At 34.1% G+C, this 23,318-nt stretch overlaps 1 protein-coding gene across 5 annotated transcripts in view; it reads left to right on the forward strand.

Moving 5' to 3' along the window:
* The window catches only part of LOC135128011 (tyrosine-protein kinase Abl), a 111,829-nt gene that overhangs the window by 86,427 nt on the left and 2,084 nt on the right, over positions 1–23,318 (forward strand). For 2 of the 5 annotated variants that reach the window (XM_064054789.1, XM_064054793.1), the window contains 9 exons: positions 3,572–4,107; positions 9,205–9,393; positions 9,456–9,584; positions 10,512–10,638; positions 10,729–10,841; positions 11,055–11,284; positions 20,067–20,946; positions 21,356–21,870; positions 21,927–22,391. In XM_064054789.1, the coding sequence (XP_063910859.1) occupies positions 3,572–4,107; positions 9,205–9,393; positions 9,456–9,584; positions 10,512–10,638; positions 10,729–10,841; positions 11,055–11,284; positions 20,067–20,946; positions 21,356–21,870; positions 21,927–22,391 (3,184 nt within the window). The remainder of the gene's footprint in view (positions 1–3,571; positions 4,108–9,204; positions 9,394–9,455; positions 9,585–10,511; positions 10,639–10,728; positions 10,842–11,054; positions 11,285–20,066; positions 20,947–21,355; positions 21,871–21,926; positions 22,392–23,318) is intronic. The other 3 variants (XM_064054791.1, XM_064054790.1, XM_064054792.1) reach the window with 3 other exon arrangements.

Consider the following 23,318-nt stretch of genomic DNA (forward strand, 5'->3'; position numbering starts at 1 on the left):
ATTCTCACTTTTCTATGCCCAGCTTGTGCAAAAATAGTGTTCTTCAGAGTCGGAAAGAAGAAATAATCACAAGGTGTCAAATCAGGTGATCTAGGTGGATAGATATAGTCTGCATGGGAGCTAATTAAACGTTCGTCATGCGGAAAATGTCTATTCTGCAATTTTTCAGGATCAAGCTCGTCAAAAAATTCCTGTAGGATGTTCTGATATCTCATAGTTGTAACTGACTCCTCGAAAAAATGTGTCCAAATTATTGTTTTCGAAAAATGAAATGAAATTTAAGTTTCAGCAAAAATTTTTGAAAAAATTCGTGAAAACGGGGTCGGGCTTCATACACCCATTCACCATTCACTAGTTACGGAAGTAAGATTCAAGCATGATTTTTTTAATATAATCTTTGGATATGAAAATTCTGCTTGTGTCAATTTGCGAAAATGAATATAAAGCACGATTTACGTTGTTAAGCCCCGAGATTATAGGCAACCCACCACAACAAAAGTTGTATATTCTAAGAGACGACCTACGTAATTTGGTGACATAATGAACAACGAAAACTAGATCACAAATAAAAAAATTGGTCGAAAGTTGTTTAAACAGAACTTCCCTCGCTCCTGAAGTAGAATGAAACATAAAAAATAAACACCCAATCAGATTTGTGAATTTAACTCGTTTCTATGGAAATTTGCAATTTAACACCTTTAAAATTGAATGAGTTTTTACAAGATTAATAAAATAGAGGCAAAATTAGTCTCATCTTAACAAGTTCTAGCCCCGCCCACCCGCCCTCTATTTTTTCAGAGGGTATGTTATTGGCCAAAATAAGTCTTATCTTAACAAGTAGTAGCCCCGCCCACCCGCCCCCTATTTGGTCAGAGGATATGTCATTTCCCAAAATAAATCCTATCTTAGCATGAAAGATTTATTTTCACCCGCCCTCTATTTTCGTAAAATTATATATAATGTATGTCATTTGCCAAAATACTAGTACATATTTGCTAAGATAAGGTTGATTCTGGCAAATGACAAAATTCTTTGAGAAAATAGAGGGTGGGTGGGCGGGGCTAGTACTTAAGAGAAAACTGATTTTGGCAAATGCCATACCCTCTAAGAAAATAGAAGGCGGGTGGGCGGGGCTAGTCCTTGCTAAGGTAGGACTAACTTTGGCAAATGACATATCCTGTGAGAAAATGGAGAGTAAATCTAAAAAATATGAATGCAATGATAAATCATAAGTAAAAACTCATCATATTTTGCACATTTTGGGTAGAATTTATTCGGCAAAATTTTGAGATGACGTTATCAATTTCTTGGGGGAAATAAACATATATTTTGGTTACATGCTTATAATAACTTTAAAAGATTCCAAGATTTCAAAGTATTCATTTTCTTGATTTATTCAATAAAATAAATTGATTGATTCATTAATTTTTTTGAGTCACCCTGTATAAGCAAATCTAAAAAATATTGATTATATTTTGCACATTTTAGATAAGATCTGTTCAACAAAATTTTGAGATGACGTCATGAATTTTTGATTAAAGTATTCAGTTCTACAATTCTTGATTTAGTCAATATAATGTATTAATATATATTAAGGAGGATGAACAAATACATTTTGATCAAAAATTTACCATGCTTATGATAACTTTAAAGCATTTCCAAGATTGCAAAGCATTCGGTTTCGCAGTTCCTGATTAAATCAATAAAATAAATTCACGCATTCATTAATTTTTTTGAGTCACCCTGTATATGCAAATCCAAAAAATATGAATCGAATCACAAGTATAGACTCATCATATATTAGATATTTTAGATAGAATTTATTTGGCAAAAATTTGAGCTGACGTCATCAATTTTTTGGAGGAGATAAGTAGATATATTTTACTAAAAATTTATTATGTTTATCATAACTTTAAAATATTTGCAAGATTTCAAAGCATTTGGTTTTGCAGATTCAAAATTAAATTGCAAAATATTGTTTTATATTTTTGATTTTTTTTTTTCCAAAAATCTGAACGTTCCGAATAAAAACTCAAAACGGAGTCATAAACTAAATGTGTTGGACTGTGTTATTTTATACCAATTTAAAGCCCATTTACTATGTACAATTTATTAGTGGCGATAATTGGACAAATTTCGGTGAGCGTTTTACCATCTACATGATATTCCGAAAATAAATACAAAAGTTGACAACAATCGATAGACAGACAGACAGACGGAAACGGAAGACCTATTCTTTCGTACTGTAGGGGCCATGAAAGGTCGAAAAAATCACACGGTAGAATAGTGCTTAGTTAGGTAAAACAGCAACGCATCTATAACTTCGTTTCTATTGTTTTGCATAGTAACAAGCTCTACACTTCACTTTTTTACGGATAAAATTTTTGAGCTAATTTGTTGCATTTTATGTTTGACACGCTTTAATACTAAATAATTCATAGGAAAACTGTTTATGTTTTTCTTTGTGTTCATGAAACCGTTAAATTAAATGACAATTAAAATACTGAGTTCTTATTTTCATCATGATGAACTGGGAATACCGAGACATGGGAGATCTCAACGCCACCTCGGTTTTATGTACATATATACATATATTTTTTCAATTATTAGATAACTGTTCATGTTTACTTAAAAATCGAAAAAATTACTGAACCAAACAAAAACAGATGAGTATGATAGGCAGTACACTTAAATACATTAGTCATGTATCATGAGATTGTATATATATATTTTTTGGAGGGGATAAACAGACATTTGGTTAGCACTTTATTATCTTCATGATAATCTTCAAATACCCTGATTGTTTTGATTATTTTCAACTTTGTGATGAAGATAAGTGATAAATTTTAATTAATGTTCGGTCATATCAAAGAAGTATGTTACGTAATTTTTGATATTAATTGTAAACTTTGATTCTCTACGGTTAATTTTTCGGAAAAACCCGGATGGTGGTGTATTCAACCACATGTAAAGATCGTGTCATTTTTCATATTTCAAGTGAGATTTATTTAACCACATGAAAAATTCCAAGGAAGTCGTTTTCATAACTTACAAGAGCAAAAAAAAAAAAACGGTCACGTCAGCTATGGATTTTTGAAGATTTTCGTGTTGTTAAATTACCATGAAATTGAAAGTTTGAATTTAACATACTTTCAATTAAACAGAAAACATTTTTGTGTAAATCGTACTTCAGAAGTGGACCAATTCAAAAATACATAGTTGCTTTTTAATTTTTTTCTAATAACAATCGCTGGGACACAAAATTAGAATAAAAGTAGTGTCATCAATAAATAGTGCGACTTCATAGTCTGCTGTATTTTCTACGAAAGGTGTGTTGGAAGTTTTGAATTATTGTAGAGAGTAGAAGATGACCGCTACCCTAAATGTCAGTTTAACAATCAGGTATGCCATCATGAAATTAAATATATTGCCATTGCCAACCTGACAAAAAATAAACATTAGTACTGAGGTGTATAATAAAAGAAGCACATACATCTTACTTAAAGTATTAAGTATAATTTAAGATAGAAACTAATAATCAAGCAAGTCATACTTGAATCTTTAATTACAGATACAACATGACGGTGGCTGTAAAAACCCTCAAGGAGGACACAATGGCCTTGAAGGATTTCCTCGAAGAAGCTGCCATCATGAAAGAGATGAAACACCCGAATCTCGTTCAACTAATGGGCGTATGCACCCGCGAACCACCGTTTTACATAATCACCGAATTCATGAGTAAAGGCAACCTCCTCGACTACCTGCGAAACGGCAACAAAGAGCAAATCAACGCCGTCGTGCTCATGTACATCGCTACGCAAATAGCCAGTGGTATGAGTTACTTGGAAAGTAGAAGTTTCATCCACAGGGATCTGGCGGCTAGAAACTGTCTGGTTGGTGAAAATCATCTAGTCAAGGTCGCCGATTTCGGGCTGGCAAGACTGATGCGTGACGATACCTACACTGCACATGCCGGTGCCAAATTTCCGATCAAATGGACGGCTCCCGAAGGATTGGCCTACAATAAATTTTCGACGAAATCGGACGTTTGGGCTTTCGGGATCCTGTTATGGGAGATCGCTACATACGGGATGTCACCGTATCCAGGTGTGTATTTCATGTTGGTGAGGCTAGTTTTTTGCGGGATTTGGCCAAAGTTTATGTTTGTAGTGTCTTGAACAATTGCTCTTAATGAGGTACGAAATAGCGTAATTAGTATGACGTAATGCGATGAATGAGCCTCGAGGAATGGAAAGAGTGGATTTTTAATGGAAGTTGAAATTGTTTTCGGAAAACGCTTTATGTTGATTCATTCATGAAAAAAATCGAGTTAGTCATTTTTATGCTTGGTAATTCGTTCTTGTCGGATGATAATTCAGTTGTGAAAATAAGCGAGCATGGGATTATACGTCGTCGACTTTGTTGTTGTCGAATGTTTTATTAAAATGATTGAGAAATTGGTGTGTAATTTTTGGGTAGCTATTACAATAAATTTGAGTAAATTTTAGTTTATTACAGACAAAACCCATTTTATATATAATGGCTGGAAATAATGTCATATAAATTCCGATATTTTCCCTAATATGTGTTTGGGGTGAATTTATCAAAGGCCTTTTATTATGTCCTGTACAATAGATGGCTATATCAATAGAATAATTTAGGAATCTTTAATTTTATTTTCGTAAGTAAACGGAAGTAAGGAAATTGTTTCTATAATTCTCAAAAAATCATGTTTATCCCCACTCAAAAGTTCATGACGTCATCTCAAGCAATTATTCAATCAAAAGTAAATAAAATAACTTTACATTTTTTTCTGGTTAAAATATTAGTAAACAAATGTTAATAACATTAAAAATATGAAAATAAGCTGACTTTTGTCAGCGAAAGCACGCGAGCGGTTGCAAAGATAATATTGATAGAATTTTTCATTATCACTCCTCGAAGTTTTTTCATCTTTTCCACTGCCATCCCCAATTTTTTATTATAACTGTAACTTTGACAGCACCATTTACTATAATTTGTCAACGATTTTTTTCAAGTCGTGCTGTTTTCTAATTCCCCGTTATCTTTCACATTCGCGTTCGTAATTTCGTCGTGTGTTCCAGATGTGTTTCGACCATACCGGACTATGTCCCATAAGCATTTTCATATGTTTTAAATGTTAAATGACCAGAAATACCAACATGTGTCATGTCTGAAAAATTTTCATGTAGGGCTAAATAGAGGTTACATCAAGTTTGGTTATTAACAATCGCTTGATTTAAAAAATCTGTGAAGCTATTCACATTCAAATATGAGCTGTGCCCCCATCTTGCTGAAAGTCCGTGGCATTTATAATATCTCCCGATCATTTTGTCTAAAGTTTTCTCCACACTCTTGTGACAGGTGGTCATTTCGCTGAGATGTTTTCGATTTCGTATCTGACACTATGTTCATTGTATTTGTAGTTCATCATTTGCTGTAGATAGGTTGACTTTATTAAATTGCAGTCATAAAACGACTTTTTAATAACAATAAAACGACGGAAATAAGAAAAAGCTTAAGAAAGTTAGGTTATGATTGATATTTATGACAGGCGACGACTAGTCATCCATCAATCATCACAACGAAGCGGCAAATTCACGAAACTGGATGCTCGATTTCTTATAATCACCGTGTATAACACAATTGAGTCGTATATATAAAGTTAACCGCTTGTTTTATTGACCATTTAAAAGAATAATAATAATAATAATAAGGTTTATTCTCCAACGGGACAAGCCCAATTACAGGAAAATTATAATAACAACATAAAGTATAAAGGTACAACATAAGTAAACTTCTACATATAAAAACTGAATAGGCTGTAACAAAATAAAATGCATAGCTATTATAAACCGAACACAGCATTAACATATTTTAAAATATTTCTATGTGAGTGAAAATAAACATCAAATTCATTCGATATTCTATTATAATTGTACGACATGGTCGTAATTGGTGATCTTACAAGTGTGCTGGTTCTATTTGAATCATAATAAAATGAGTGCTGTAATCGTGAATTTATTCTTGGGACAAGAAAATTTAATTTAGCTAATAACCAACAGCAATCAATTTTATTATTTAATAATCCCTGAAGAAAATTAATACTAAATGATATCCTACGTGTAGACAAAGAACTAAAATTAAATCTAGAGAGTAAAATTGAGTTGTCTATACCCCTAATAGGATAAACACCATCTTCTAAAAAACTAATAAATTTCAAGAACTTCCTTTGCACTGATTCAATATTATTTATGTGAACATTATATATTGGGTACCAGATAAGACTGCCGTATTCCAATTTAGATCTTACCAATGAATAATAAAGAAGGATAATGGTTTTTCTATTCGAAAAATCTCTGCAATTTCGGCATATAAAGCCGTATGATTTGAATGCATTTTGTACTGCGTCGTTAATATGGTCCACAAATGTAAAAGATTCATCAAAAATTATACCTAAATCTTTGATCTTGTGGGATCTGTTTAGAGTGACACCATCGATCTTGTAGGAATACAACACAGAAACTCTTTTTTTAGTATATGATATAACAAAACATTTTAATATATTTAAATATAATTTATTTAGGACACACCATCTAAATAAAGAACATAGATCAGCCTGTAAACTGTCACAATCCAGGATTGAATTAATCTTAACATTTTCAGATCATCTGCGAAGAGTAACTTATCGTTATTGATAAAGTCGGGTAGATCATTGACAAATAGTAAAAATAGAAGAGGACCTAAATTTGAACCTTGAGGAATCCCCGAAGTTGGAGTAAATGATTCAGACCAGAAATTCCGATATCTCACTGAATGTTGCCGATTAATCATGTATGAATATAACAAATTGGAAAGAGATTTCGAAAAACCAAGAATTGACAATTTATTTAATAGAATGTGATGATCTATGCGGTCAAAAGTCTTGGCAAAGTCATGAGATATTCAGGAGCTTAGTGACAATAATCCATCCGAAATACTAACATGATTGATCATAAATTAGTAATATTTTCCAATGGTGAACAACTGCACCAAACTACATTTTAAGTTTACTAAAAAATTAAGAGATCAAGTGAATATGATCTACTTTTTTTTTAAATTCTTGTAATTAAGGTATGTGCTCTATTTAGATCTTTGCTCTAGATGCAAAGTGGTGGACCCCAAGGTTGGAAAAGTACTGCTAAATAAAACACAAAATATATGGAGGACACAAAATCATTTATTCCTCCACTGACAAAAAAAAAAAAAGAAAAAAAAGCTGCGACTAAGTTGTGCCCCTTGAAGACACCTCAGTGCTCAGCTACAAAAAAACTTGCCTAACTTTGGGTGAAATAAAATTAAACGTTCTGAATCAACACAAATATCTGAATATCACAAATTTAATAAAAAAAAGGAAAGAAAAATTTGAATTAAAGCAACTGGATTCAAATACACAAGTTATTATGGACGTGTGGCACCAAATTTAAATATGACAGTCAACAAAGAACAATTCTATGCAGCGAGGCGCACAGCGACAGCGGCACCAGAGCGCTATAAGAGTGTGGCGATCGAAATATATCAATTTCATTTTAGAGCACAGCAAAATTATCCATAGATGACGTTGTAACCCGAGCGGAGTTTGGGGCTCCAGGTTGTGGCTGTTCTCCCACCACGACGGTGATTCCACTGTATCGGCAAGCACTTGCCGCCCAGCACCCCTCTATCTAACCAGGAACCGACCGCTTCCCTGACTTCTGTTCAAGGCCTGCATCCTTTTGTGCAGATGGCGCGACCGCCAGCTCGACTAGGAACCGCGCCCTCCGCTTCTGCCACGTGTTTCTGTGTTATTTACCCCTATTCTATTTACATTACCTGAAATTAAGATTTGACATCAGACAATTTTATGATTAAAAATTTAATCAACAAAATATTTACGTGGTAGAAATAACTAGCAAAGATTTATAAAAACAAAAAAGATCAGGTGTGAATTAAAACTTGTGCAGACAAAAAAAAATACGTGAGGATAGGAACTGCAGAGCATGAAAATTTACGTTCAATTTAAATTATGCAGCAAAAAAAATTACTGAGGCTAAAATTGTGAGATAGAGAAAAATTGCATGAGGTGAAAAGTTGCAAAACTAACAAAATTACATGAGGTTAATATTTGCCAGACTTTATCAACGATTCATACAAAGAATTTACATGCTGTTAAATTATGCCACACTTTATCAACGATTCCAACAAAGAATTTACATGATGTTAAATTATGCCATGATCCAAGTGACTGGTTACTTAAAACAATTAGCTTTGAGAGTGTATATCGTGGACTGTCCTCAGGTTATCCCAAACAAACTTTTTTAAATCTTTGTGGTTTGAAGTGAGTCAAAATTAACAGCAAACAAAGCACGGAGAAATCCCATAGAAGAAAAAAATATGGATATTTTATACTGAATACTCATTAATTTATTGTCTGATTCGTTAAATCTTGCAACTACAAATTCTCATGTTTATTACTAGGCACAAATCGAAATGACGTAAAAAAAAAATAAAACCTATTGTAATAGCTTTATATTAATTTAGAAAATTACAAATCTTAATACGCACCTAAAACTTCAAAATAATCGGCTTGGTAGTTTCTGAGATTATGTACCAAATCATATATCAACACTAGACCAATGGACACGGAAAGCATACATTTTTGTAGTTCGGTAACCGTATATCACGGAGGTACTGTAAATGGAGGAAGGATGTCGTATTGTGTGTTATGTTAAAGCTTTTACTTTACCTAAATACAAGACAGGAACCGTTTATAGTCCCTTCCGCATGATATCGACAGCTGTCAAGCACAATCGGAGAGTCCTAGGTGCTACCATGGGACCTCAAGTAGGATTTATTTTGAATAAAAGGGTGGCGCTTCTGATTTAATTTACTGTTATACTTGACCTGAAAGCTCAATAAAATTTTTACCCATTCACCGGAAAAAAGTGACATCCAAATTCTTCCAACTTATTATAATCGACGACTTACTAGAAATTTTACCAAGTAAGATTCATCAAGCTGAATGTTCAGAAACTACAGGCATAGAGATTGGAACAAATTTATTCCAAAACTCTGATTCATCTTATTACAATGTATGAATTCAGCTTACTAAGTAGCATTTACCATTAGATAGACTGCGGTCTCAATCTCTTTATACCATTGTAGGTGTGGATTTAACCGACGTTTACCACATGCTCGAAAAAGGATATAGGATGGAATGTCCCCCAGGATGTCCCCCCAAAATTTACGAACTGATGCGACAGTGTTGGCAGTGGCATACCAAAGATCGGCCTACGTTCAAAGAAATCCACAATTCTTTAGAAAATATGTTTCAAGAATCCAGCATTACCGAAGGTAGGTAAATGTAAAAATGAAGCACAATATTAATTTTTTAACCCTTGTGTTGTTCTCCACAGAAGTAGAAAAACAGTTACAAGGAAACGAGACTGCCGTGCCCTTAGGGACGCCCCACATGTCCTATAAAAAATCACATTCGGGAAGCACGGGGAATATTCATGGTTTAGTGGGGTTAGGCGATCAACCAGGTGAGATTGTTGGTGTTTCGGTTAATTTGTTTGTTTGGCGTTTTTAAATCTTGAAAGGGTTGCCAGGGGTATAATGAATTATGTATATCAACTTTGGGTAGTTAATTAATCGCTGCGTTGATAAAGGTGAACGGTGGAAAACACGAATGCGGATATTTCGTGGTCGGACGATAAAAAATTCCAGGATACATATGAAACAATTTAATGTATGTTGCTGTCAAATTTCAAGACGATAACGCTGTAGGGGAGTATATATTTATTACACTTTTTATGAATTGCTGTTGGCATTATTTCGTAACGGTTATTCGGTCTAGATTATTTTTTGTTGAAGATTCATCGTCATTAGTTTTATCGAAAATAAAGTAAAATGGAAAGTTCGTTAATTTTTTGTTGTTCATATTGTCTGCTGTGGTTGTGAAAGTTGAAGAGACACTGCACTCTTGTGGTTACTTTACTCAAGAAAACAACTTTCTTTGTTTTTGTGAGACCGAAGTTAATTAATTAACACTACTTTTTAATGCGCCGGTATCGATTTACGATCAAATTAAGAACTGGAATTTCGTAATTTCACGCCGTCTAAGCTGGATATTTTGATGAGACGTCCGTAATAAAATAATTAAATCTGTTTTACAACCAAACAACATAATTATTGTTATTAATATTGTTGTGTGTGAGTAATATTACGCAAAAAAAGTACAAATATTCTTGTTATTACGATTTATTGTGAAAATAAAATAAAAAATGAAATAATAATTCACAAATTCTAATTTACTCTAATGCGTTCTAATTTTGGCCAGAAAATCCAAGAAAGCTGCTACAAGTGTAACACGTTTGACATTATTAAATGACATAAAACTTAATTGTAAATTAATATTAAAATATACACTAATTTATATCATGTATCAAGGGTTATTTTTTCATCTTCAGGTGACAACGTGAGTGTAACATCAAAGCTGTCGACTTTCACGGGTGGTTCGAAAAACAATTTGGTTCAAATGAGGCGTACAACGAACAAGCGAGGCAAGCAAGCTCCGGCACCTCCGAAACGTACAAGGTAATCATCGTGTCCATTTCACTTATCATTCTAATATCCATTCATCTACTAACACTAACAAATCGTGTGGTGATTTTAATTCGTTTGCAGCTTGCTGTCTTCTTGCAGTTCGTTCCGGGATAGTACATTCGAAGACCAAGGACAAGGCGACAATGCCGCCGAAGACGGATCTGATTTAAACGGTATTAAAAAAAGATTCAAAGGTATTTTTTGGTTCATTTTTACGCATGTGGAAGAGCTTTGATAACCTGTTTCCGTATCGACTAACCTTTTTGTAGAACTGACATGTGATGTGAGAAGCTCTAACTTTAGCGTATTGTAATAAAATAATTTCATTGTTTGTATGTATGTACGGATATTGTTTTGTGTTTGTGGGTGTGTTGGCGAGGGTATTAATTTTTGTGTGGTTTATTTAGGTTTGACGAGAGATTTACAGAACTTGACGGCCAGTACCAAAGGTGATAGTGAGAGTGATCTACAGGATCAAACACCAGATACTGACGATTCTGGTGCGCATTCGTATCCAGAGGTGTCGTCAGTAAGTAGTTTGGGGTGCGCCACTGGCTCCTTCAAACGGGCTCCAATCATGGGCAACAGGGGCTTAGAACAGAGAGGGAAAAAGACTAAGGCTAAAGACACCACTCCTGTAAGTTTTATTTTTGGGCTGTTGTAGGGTCAGAACTGCCAATGGATGTTTTGTATTTATTTAATTTTAAAATGGTTTTATTTTTACGCTGATAAAAACGTCCATTAGCACGTTACGACTGTGTTTTTTTTTATTTATGGTGTTGCAATGTCTCTTAAAAAAATACAATAAACACCATTCAGAAATCCATATTCTGAGAAGTTAACAATACGTTATTTGAGTAAAATTTTATTTGATACTTTTTTTTTGTTTTTCGAAAAATGCTTTGAAAAATCTTTTTCGCTTAGAGCTCTTACTATAGCAATTTAAAATGAAAGCATTAAAAGTTAATACATGCAGGGTGCTTATCCTGAATTTTACCCTGCATACCACTTAAATATTTACACAAAAAGAAATTCATGTCTAGTTGAATAACTGTGCAATAAAACATTTAAAACGAATTTTTAGTATATTTAAAATCGAATATATTTCTATATTTTTTCATGATTAAATTCCAGTTTAAACTCTGGAACAGAGCAACCTTTAAAAAGTATTGCCATATAGTTTGCCTTTCTTGCATAACTTGAAACCTTGAAATACAGAAATGTTCCAGATTTTGGTTACGCCATGCCATCGCTACTTCATTATATTGCAACTTTATAGCATAAGTTTAAGAATGTCCTAAATTTTTTATATACTTTAATGCAATATTATAAAGGCCAAATCTGTCACAAGTAAACTTTTCAAGACAAAATGATGTGGATTTATCAATCTGTTTGTATAAACCCGGATCGTTTTTAGCTAGTAAATCGGAAGGCAGAATCTTGCAACAATTATAATTGAACGATGTTAACCAAAAATGTACTAAGCGCCAAATCGCAAAAAATGAGTTAAACATCCTAACAGTCAGAATTTAATGTCAAAAACTAATTTATAAAAATCCTTTATTTGTCTTAATTATTTTTATACCAAAATTTGAGGTAGAACTATGCGCCTTTAATAAATCTGGGATTATGTTTTAATCAAAAAGGTACCAAGCGACACAGCACTTTTTTTAATTGGTTGGCCAGTGCTTTGTTTCCTTATAACTATCCTACAAACGTAGTGTTTTATAAGCGTCAATTTTGGCTTTATAACGAGGGTATTTACTCCGGTAAAACAAGGAAAGGACACTATTTTATTTGGAAAAAAAGAAAATAGGTCGTGGCGCACAAAAGGTGGGATCTTGTCTTAAGAGCTTAATACCTACTGAAAATTTTACCAAAAAGGATATAATAAAACTGCCTCTGTGGTCGGACTCTTGTGGGCGTCAAAATAGTAATATACTGTATTCATGCTAAAATCAATTTTATAGCAACATTCTACTTAACAAACGATTTATTTGAAATTTTTTGTTTCGGAAGATAGTGTTTTACCAAATGACAAAGATTTTGGAGTCATTAAGTAGGTATATACACCACAAGATTACGCCAATATTATGTTAAATTGTAGAAAGAAAAATCCACTTATTGTTTAGTTTATGCAGAAAGAACATTTTTGTAGTGAAGCCGATTTAGAGTCTAGTGTCACAAATAGAAGGCATGCATACATGAACAAAAAATTAGACGCTTGAAGACAAGAGTGATTAAACTTATTAAAGATAAACCGCTTTCTATTTTTATGACAAATAATCAGGAAAATCTACAATGAAGTTTTGATGCATAAAAGGAAAAGACTTCTAAAAATTTTGGAAAATTGTCTACATTATGGCCCAATGGAAAAGCAATATCGGGTAAAAAGTTGGCAGTTGTCCTTTTATTCCCGAGGGTGCAAAACTCTTTTACAAAAACTTACGGGGAATAAACTGTGAATTTGATGTGGAGAGTTTTTCAGATGATATCGATTTGGAATTAGGGGAAACAAATTTAACTTAATCATTTTTGTTTTTGTTTCATGGCATATGTTCCTTTTTGTAGCAGGTCGTTAAATTAATATAAATATATATAATATTTTTCAAAAAATTACTTAGTGCCTTTTTACGGAATAATAAATTTGATATTATGGTTTTCTCAGAAAAGAACCAAGCGCCAAAATGCTTCCTTAAAACTGTAAAGGACTGGGTGTTTTTGATGCCATTAACAAAATAGACTACATTCATAAAGTCATGTATTCTTCAGGCAAAAATTTTATTCCGACATTAATACAAATTTTTAGTTTTTAATGAAAGTTTGCTCTAGTATTACTCGAATTGCAATTTTGTCGCTTAGTACGTTTTTGGTTAACGTGGTCCAATTAATTTCATGAAAAAATTATATGTAAAGACCAAAAATATCCATTTTAAACAGAAATTCAAAAAAAGTACAAAATCAACTGTACACCAACATACATGCCATTTTTTTTTTTTTTAATAATAATTGTTTTGTGCTTAATTGAGTTTGCTAATAGTTATTTTAAATTTTTATGTTTACCTAAGTTACCAAAATATTCCTGAATGTAGTGAGTGACTTGGGAATATTTTTATGGGTCTTCAGAGCCACAGTAAGAGATTTCTGCTAACCAAATTTTTATTTAATTGATGCTGCCTCGAGGCAACAACTTCTCACCAACTTTTATTTTTGAATATTATACGTGGATACAATGAATTTGGAGTTTTATTTAATACAATATTTGAAGAATTGGAACTACATTAATACATATTGTAATTTTTTATAGGGTGTAGTCTTTGTCATATAGCTAAAAATACACTTACAAAATTCTACTCTCTTTATTAAAATACTTAATTGTATTATTTTTTTGTACTATCTTCTTGGTTTATTATTTTTGAAATTCAATTTAACTTTAACCACAATTTGGAAAGTAAGATTTTTTGTCTTCTGGCCGTTTCTTACCGAAAATACAAAAAAATAAGGCTATTTAGACACAACTTCTGTAGCCTCTGAAGTATAATCCAACAAATCTAGTTTCTTTGAAAAATGATAAAATTTCATTTTGGGAAGTTTTTTTTAATGAGAAACTATAAATTAAAAAAAATAATACCAGTCAGCGAAATAAAAAAATGCAAAAGTCTGGATGCATAAGGGAAAAAGTCAAGGTAGATTCATTAACCACAGGTAACGAGTATGTTATTTTATAAAATTTCAAAAACAGTTACTACACTATTTTGAGGTGACGTCATCAATGTATTAGTGGGGATGATTAGACAAATTTTGGTTAGCGTTTGACCGTCTATCTTAACATATCTGGGGTGTTTCAAAATTGTCGCAGAAAAACTAGGTTGGGTAAATGCGGAAAATGGGTGTATTTTTTATTTGTTATATTTAAATCAGTTGTCCTATTATTCAAGATGCAAAGGTTTTTAAGGAAAGATTATTTGTAAGTAGATTTGTCTACTAAATTAGATTAAATTAAATATTCAAAATGTTCAAAACAGCGTCTATGTGCATCAAGCCAGACGAAGACGAAGTATTCGTCTCTTAATGCTTCCTTCGCTGTTTTCAAGCATTACTGGTGTTTCTTCCGCAGGATTCTTACATAAATTAACTTATTTTTTGGTGTTTCTAAACAAGAGAGAAATGAGGACACCTTGTATATAAAATTTGACAATAATCGGTTCAGTAATTTCGGGGATTATTTGTCTGATAAAAATCCACATAGTAAGACAGCGAGGTAGACTGAAACAAGAGACCTATTTTGTCATACTATAGAGTACATGAAACCTCAAGAAAACATAAAAATAGTCATATATCCTCTGGACTCCTATGACAATACCAAGAAGTCTGTTTTATAAGTATTTAAAGTTTACGTTTATCAAGGTAACAAATTAGCATGCAAGTAAAGGAAACGTAATTGCTATTTTTATTGTTATAATTTTATCCACAAATTTCAAAAATGGTTGAATCGAATCGAAAGGTAAATCATTAAGACATAAAATTTTACCAGCAATTGAAGTGTTTTATTGTGGTAAGGTTTGTAGTAACTAACTTTAAAAATTCATAATCTACACTGAACCCAGTAAATGTTCATCTTAATTATTCATTAAAAAAATATAAACTCTATTTTATTATGTTCTTTAATTTTTACTTCCCGAGCGTAAGCTAAGGACGTATTGTAAACAAGTCCGTCGGTCGACCCTTTACTTTTACGTTTTCTCGACCTTTCATGACACCTACAGTACGAAGAAATAGGCTTCCCCTTTCCGTCTGTCTGCCATCCCGGATTTTTATTAGACATATAATCTCCGAAAGTACTGAGCCGACTGTCCAATTTTGTATTTATATTAGGAATATTATGTAGATGGTAAAACACGAACCAAAATTTGTCTAATCATCCTCGTCAATAATATGATGACGTCACTTCAAAATTGTACATAGTAAATGGGTGTAAATTGTAGAGTATTGAGTTTTACCCGAAACGTCCAGATTTTTGGAAAAAAAAATCAAAATTATAAAACAACATTTTGCAATCCCAAAAAATTGATGACGTCATCTCAAAATTTAGCCGAATAAATCCTATCTAAAATGTGCAAAATATTATCAGTCTATATATACAAGGTGACACAAAAAAATGGATCAGTCAATTTCTTTTATTGAATAAATCAAGAATTGCAAAACTGAATACTTTGAAATCTTGCAGACGTTTTAGAGTTATTGTAAACATGGTAAATTGTTTTACTAGATTTGCTTAAACAGGTGGCTTCAAAAAATTAATGAATGAGTCAATTTATATTATTGAGGAAATGAAAATTTTCTCAGAAAACCTTGGAAGTACATACAATACTTTTATTTTTCAATTTCAGTTTTACACTAAATAAAATAAGTTAGTGAAATGGAGAAAGAAGGTAGGCGGGGCTAAATTTAGCTTTTTTCTAGTTTTATGAGCAAGCAGTAACCCCGCCCACCCACCCCTTCTTCGTTCCAGTGATTACTCATAATATTGTTATGATAACCTGTATAGCTTAGCAAGTTTTAGCCCCGCCCACCCACCCTTTTTTTTCTTAGAAGATATCATTTACCAAAATCAATCTTATCTTAACAAGTAATAGCCCCGCTCATCCGCCCTCTATTTTATTAGAGGGTATGTCGTTTGCCACAGTTACTTTTATCTTGCTAACTACCCCTACCACCCACCCACCCTTTATTTTCTTAGAAGGTATGTCATTCACCAAAATCAATCTTATGTTAGCTGATACTGGCCCCGCCCACACACACTGTTCTCATTGTACCGATTTTATCTTCAGTTAAGATCTACCATTCGGATTAGACAAAATGAATCACTGAAATGGATGCAGGGTGCGTGGGTGGGGTGAATTATGGGTTCTTTTGTTAAGTGAGAATGGGGACTATTTGGACATTTATTTCTTATTTCTAAAGGAAAAAATGACAGAACGGATTAGTGGGTGGGGCTAAGTTTAACTTTTTCATACAGATTTTTTTATAAGCAAGCAATAGCCCCACCCACCCACCCACTCTTCATTCCAGTGATTACTCTTAATATTGTTCAGTCATTTACCAAAATTAATCTCATTTTAACAAATACCATTTAGCTATGTCCACCCGCCCTCTATTTTCTTATGGGGTATGTAATTTGCCACAATCAGTCTTTATCTTCGCAAGTACTACACTGCCCCAATCCGAGTTCATATACGTGTCCTTGCAAAAATATTGACGAGGTGGTCACAAAATTGTGTAAAGTCGAAACAACTTTCGGCCAATTTTTTACTTGTGAAGCGTAAGCTAAGGAGTATTGCAATCGACTCCATCGGGCGACTGCTACTTTTATGTTTTCTTGACGTTTCATGACTCCTGGAATACTACGTTTCCGTCTGTCTATTTGCCGTCTGCTCGCATCTGTGTCCATTTTTACTCTTCAGATAATCTCAAATTCCCAGACCGATTGTTTTCAATTTTTTTATGTTTATTAGAAATATTGTGTAACCAATATTTGTCTAATATTCCCCACTCCGAATGATGTAACGTCATCTCCAACTTTTACAGTAAGGGCCGGTTGCATAAACAATTGCTTAATTATAAAAGACTTTGTAGGAAAAAGTTAAACTTAGCACCGCCTACCCACCCGTTCTCTCTCTTTGTTTTTGTAGTATGTTCTCCTTCTACTCCGTTGTTTGATGATTTAAATGTTGTTTGTGATTTCCTTGAGGAAAAGTTTTTGATTTTAAAAATATAACTCTAATCACTGATATAATTTTAATTTCAGATTTTAAAATTTGTATTAATTTTCCTTTTCTAGATCTTGCCAAAAGCCATCACTTTTTACGGTTTTTCCGTATTTTTGTTTTTCACTAAATTGCTAAAATATCTTTTCTGTGTTCCTAAAACTATTTCATTCCCATATTTGTTTCTTTGTTTTCTAAACCTTTGATAGCTTTACTTTTATCTATCGCTTGGTTATAAAAGATTAAGTTAAACTTAACAAATTTTTTATTGGTTAAATTAAAAACGAGTCAGTTACCAAATTTTATCGAGAATGCGAGAACACGCATGTCTTTGTATAATAATAATAAAATAAGAATTATAATGTTCATAACATTTTGTTCGATTGTGGTTTAATGAATAATTTTAGTCCTCTGTTTTGAGAAGACAAACTGATTCAAATCAATAGAGAAATATGTATTTTGTAATTACGCTCCGCCCCTCGGTCTAACAACGAATGAAAAATTCATCACAAATGAGATCGGGGCGGGTGGGTGGGGCTTAATCTTTGTTTTTTTTTAATGCATAGAATTTTCTTTCAACAACAGGATTGTTAAACATGTTTTCAGTTTTTTGTTGGGAAAAGGAGACTTCTCATATTAAGAAAAAATGGACCAAATATAAGCCCCGCCCACCTACCCCTTCTCAATTGTGATGAATATTAAGCTGAAGGGCGGAGTTTAATTAGAAAATCCTGGTAGTTAAACATGTTTTCAGTTTCTTGTTGGGAAAAGAAGACTTCGTCTATTAAGAAAAAATGGACCAAATATAAGCCCCGCCCACCCACCCCTTCTCAATTGTGATGAATTCTTTATTCACCGTGAGTTGACGGGCGGAGATTAGTTGCAAAATCCTCATTTCTCGACAAGAAATTACCATATGAAATATGTATGTTTTTAAAAGAGTAGAATTTTTAGAGAAAGAAAGTTGATCACGTCAGAAGAATTTCTGCTTATACAAGTGGTTCAAAAAAAATAATAAAAAAGGCGACATGTTTTATTGTCCATCTCATTTTCCTGAAAATTTGCAGATGCAGTACTCTTATTAATAGTATTACATTGCACTTAGTCAAAATTGATATACGTGTCCTTGCCAAAATGTTAATGACGTCATGAACAAATTTTTATAAGAAAAACTAACTAGATACATATGCATACGATGCTCCTTTACTTGTACTATAACAATCCATACATATATTAACTTAAGCTCAGAATCTACCTTTTTTAGTGCGGACTTTGGTGTAACTTCAAAAATATGTTTACCCGCCCACTGAAACGCACGTTTTAATAGAAATTACACTTCTACTGCGCAATCGAAAATAAGACGAATTAGAGTTGGCGTCGATTTAAGGTTGCTTGTGTTAATTTTTGACACTAACAAATGACAGAATGATCTGATGTGTCAGTTGTGCAGTAGTACCACCCACACAGTTGGTCACCCAGCCAACTCTAAGTCATTTTATTTTCAGTCGCATGCATGGGACTTTAGTTCTCAATTTTTATTTCACAAACGAAAAACAATAATACACGATTTAAATTACTAAAATAGTGTAAATCAAATCTATACAATCATTATTTTATTGTTAAATCAGTGTTCTTTCACTACGATTTTATTTTTTCGAAATTGAATTTTCCGATTTGCCTGTTCTGGTCAAACAGGAAATTGTTATGTACACTGACTGGAAGCAGTACCACTTTGCGCAAATTCTTTGTAAATACGATTAGAATGTTTAATATTTTCTGTCAAGTTTCCTCAGATGGAAATCCTGATACCGTTGCGTGTCCATCTTTGGGTGATAATTACCTTTACAGTTGAATGCACAACACTTATCCGAATACAAACATGTTTACTTTGTATGTGTTCTCGCTGTACTTGCAATAAATTACGAAACGTTTGCTTGAATTCAAAATTTTAAAATACAACTTTAAACCAACGAACTTACAAAAGGCGGAACCGAATTCACAAAAAACTCAAACCACATTAGCTGCCTGAAGAGATTTACATCCAATCTACATGTGATTTACAACATGCGAAACGAGGGCGGAAATGTGGTTCTTGTTGCCAGTTTTACATTTTCGGGCTTGTGGTTTGCTAGTTAAGAGGATTTGTGGTTATGAACCCAGTCAGGGCTTCAATTTGTCTTGACACTAATCATAGTTGTTAGTCTGCTTGTTATTGTATGAGATACTACATTTAAAAGAAAATCTAACAACAAGACATTCGATAGAAACCAATAAAAATTAACGAAGACCATTTTAAATAAACTTGTTGCCGTTTTTGAATTTGGTTTACGTAATTACGTTGTATTGATCAGTTCATCGCATAATTAACGTAACAACGTTATTAGAAATCCAAGTTTACGTAACGTAGTTTAACTCCAGAACTAATTGCCACTTTTCAAATCATTGTGTTACCAAACATCTTTCTTCCAAGTCAATAGATTTATTACTTTTAAGTTGTGACTACTTATTTATTCACTGAAATTATAAAAAAGTGAGAGCTTCTACTTTTTACAGATATTCCGTAACACTAAAGACATGAAAATACAAATTGAACTGTTTCACACAACTTAAGTTATACAAACTCGCGATATCATTTTTAAAATTTTTCTTTAGGTGCAGGTTGCAGCCCTGGAAGTGCAAAATGTCCGAAAAGCCATCAGCCGCTACGGCACCCTTCCCAAAGGTGCTCGCATCGGAGCTTACCTTGAATCTTTGAAACAAAGCGGAATGGCTACAAACGAAGACATTCCACCTCAAGTCACCATCGAACAATCCGAAACAACACCAAGATCGTTATCACCAAGAACCAACATCCGTACGCAACCGCAAATGATCCGAAGCAATTCTTCCGGCGGCGTTACGACCTTCCACGCAACTCATCCCCCAAGTTCTCCCACGTCTTCGAAACTCTCCCGTACTAGAAATATCTCGAGAAACAACACCGGAGACGTTCGGAGCAGCCTTCGTACATTTAGGGTCAGCCAGAACACCACTTTTCGGGGCGGAAGCCCGTCTAGATCGGTCCAGCCGACTTTGGCCGATCTGGAATTTCCGCCGCCCCCTACCGATCTTCCTCCGCCTCCTGAAGAATTCGACGGACCGATCGACATGCCGGATGGTATTAGTATTATGACTTCTTCGGCGGAGTTGAGGAAGAAGGTGATCCCGATCTCGCCGCTTACGTCGAAAAAGTTGCCTAGAGACTACGAAAGTAACGAAAATAGTGATGTTAGCACGCTGCAGCCTTCTGTCGAGGAAGCGAGTTCGAGATTTGGGGTTAGTTTGAAGAAGAGAGAGCCGTCGACTGACAGTTGTAGTAGTTTTAAGGATAACAAGGAGGATGCTAAGGAGAAGAGTCCTCAACGAACTAGTCTTAGTTTAACGAGTCCGAGTCAAGAGGGGAGAAGTCCGATGAGTGTCGATTCGGATGTTCCTGTGGTAGGATCGCCGCTAGAACCACTGCCTCCACCACCAAGTTTTCCAGAAATCGTTGGTGAGTCGAGTAGTACAACTGATTATTTTTTGTTTTTCGTTGTAGAGTAGGACAGCTGTAACTTTTTTTGAGAAGTTGTTGAATTTCGCAGTTTTTTTTTGACGTCATCACATTATTGTTAGGGATGATCAAACATATTTTGTATACGTTTTCTCATATAGCCTCACGATATTCTTACTTCTAAAATCACACAATCTTAATAAAATCGCCAACAGACGACAGGCAGGTATAAACAGAAGACCTACTTTTTCATGTTCTAGGAGCTATGAAACGCCGAGGAAGCTAATAATTTTTAAGCACTTACTTACTAAATTAACTAAAACTTCTCAGGAAAGGTTGCTTTGTAACCTAACATTTCGTTAAAAACGAAAATTGGCAGTTAATTGACTATTGTGCGTTTGTTTTTTAGCGGATGAATGTGATCTTGACAAAGAGAAAGAAACCGACGAAACTCCATTAGATGACAATAAATCCAAGAAAGTGTTCAAAAACAAGCTCGTCAAAGAAATGGAGCTGAAATTGGTTACCGAGATTAAAGAACGCGCCGATCAACAGAAGAGCAACAAGAACCTGAAAGAATCACCGTTGTTAGAACCGTTGTTGGCTGTGAGTGGCATCAGCCACGATCCCGTTGCTCAACTAGTGACTGAATTGTCTCAATCGTTCAACCTGGATAAGGATAAAAAAGACCAAGAAAAGACTCCACCGACTCGAAAAAATTCACAAGGAAACGTGAGAACTGAAAATAACAACGGAGTCAGCTTCGTATCACAGCTCAAGAAAATCGACCCTACGAAAAAACCGACTGCTAAAGATAAACCGGAAACGAACGATTCTATTATCGATTTCAAATCGAGACTGCGGAAAGTGGATAGCGGAGGGGACAAAAAACAGGAAGAGGCGAATACGGATGAAAACGAACAAGTAATATTTTTACGTTTGTAATCGTAGGAACGCTAATTTATTCGTTCTTTCCGCAGGAAACGAGTAAGCGCGAGAGTACGGCTAGTTCAGATAGTGGTAATTTGAAAATCGAAGAGGCGGACGATAAGAGGAAAAGCACGGGAAGTATTAGTAGTTTGAAGAAGTTGTGGGAACCTAAAGAGGCCGCGGATGTTCCAGGGAACGTACAGTTAAGTCCAAAATTAACTTTAAAAAGCAAAAACAACGAAGAATTGATTAGTGAAGTGTCACCGGTGGATACTTCGGACGATTCGATGAAGGGTGATAAGAAGAGTGATAAGAAAAACTGGCCTCCGAGTACTGAGGAAAAGCCGGTTATACCGACTAAGCCTCCAGTTAAAGCGGTTAAACCGATAATTGCTGGTAGGCCGGCGGGGTCGGCGATTTATGCAACACCGATAGCGCCTAGTTCGGGAAATAAGCCACCGATTATGGCGAAGCCTGCAAATTTAGAGAATAAGACTCCAGAGGAAGATGTGAAAGTAAGTCATTTTTTAACTAATTTACGTGCACTGATACCATGCGTAAATCCTAGTGGTTAAAAAAATTCAAATAACACTTTTTCAAAAAAAAAAAAAACTTCCAGCATACAGTGTCTCAGTGCTCAGGTCATGGACTATTGAAAAAATGATCAGATTTCTTCAAAAAGATTTTCAATAATATCTCGTAGACCAGCTGTATATTTGCAAATTGGAAGTGATCACACAGAAAATCCATCATTTTGGTTTATGCGGAGATGACATCAATATTTTATTTTCAATTAGAATGGAGTATGTTTTTAAAATGCTTTATGTACACAATTAAAATCAGTTCATATACTTTTATTGACTGGATTCGACTGGGCGTTCCCGACGGTGATCCCTATTTAAACAGCCGCCATTCGTTTCTAGATAAATATCTAGAAACGAATTTCGCGATCGAGATTATTCTGGAGTGCCCATCGCGACTTCCACTTCTAGGCTTTTCTTTATTCGAGCGCCGCCGTCGATGATGATGAGTCCTGACCGTTCATACTAGAAAACCCATAGGCGTCGTACTGGGGCAGCGTATGGATTTAGTTCGTAACGATACATTGATATAAGAAATACATTTATAAAATGACTGTATCTTAACGTTATGTTTATGGTGTTTTTTCGGCGAATGGCATCAACTTTTTTATTTCAAATAAAGTAGGGTGTATTTTCACTACCCCAGCATAAGCTAGACGAATGGTTACTTTCATGTTTTGTCGACATTCCAAGAGCCCTGGAATATGAAAAAATAGGTTTCCCGTTTGAATCTGTATTGGCGATTTTATTAGACAAGTAATCTTCAAAACTACCACACTGACTATTGTGAAATTTTATATGTACTTTAGGCATATCATGTAGTGAAACGCTCGCTAGAATTATTTATCCAAACGTCCCTAC

The sequence above is a fragment of the Zophobas morio genome, unplaced genomic scaffold (genome assembly GCF_036711695.1).
Source record: "Zophobas morio isolate AGI-343-1 ecotype UQ-CSIRO unplaced genomic scaffold, CSIRO_AGI_Zmor_V1 ptg000012l, whole genome shotgun sequence".
Taxonomy (NCBI): domain Eukaryota; kingdom Metazoa; phylum Arthropoda; class Insecta; order Coleoptera; family Tenebrionidae; genus Zophobas; species Zophobas morio.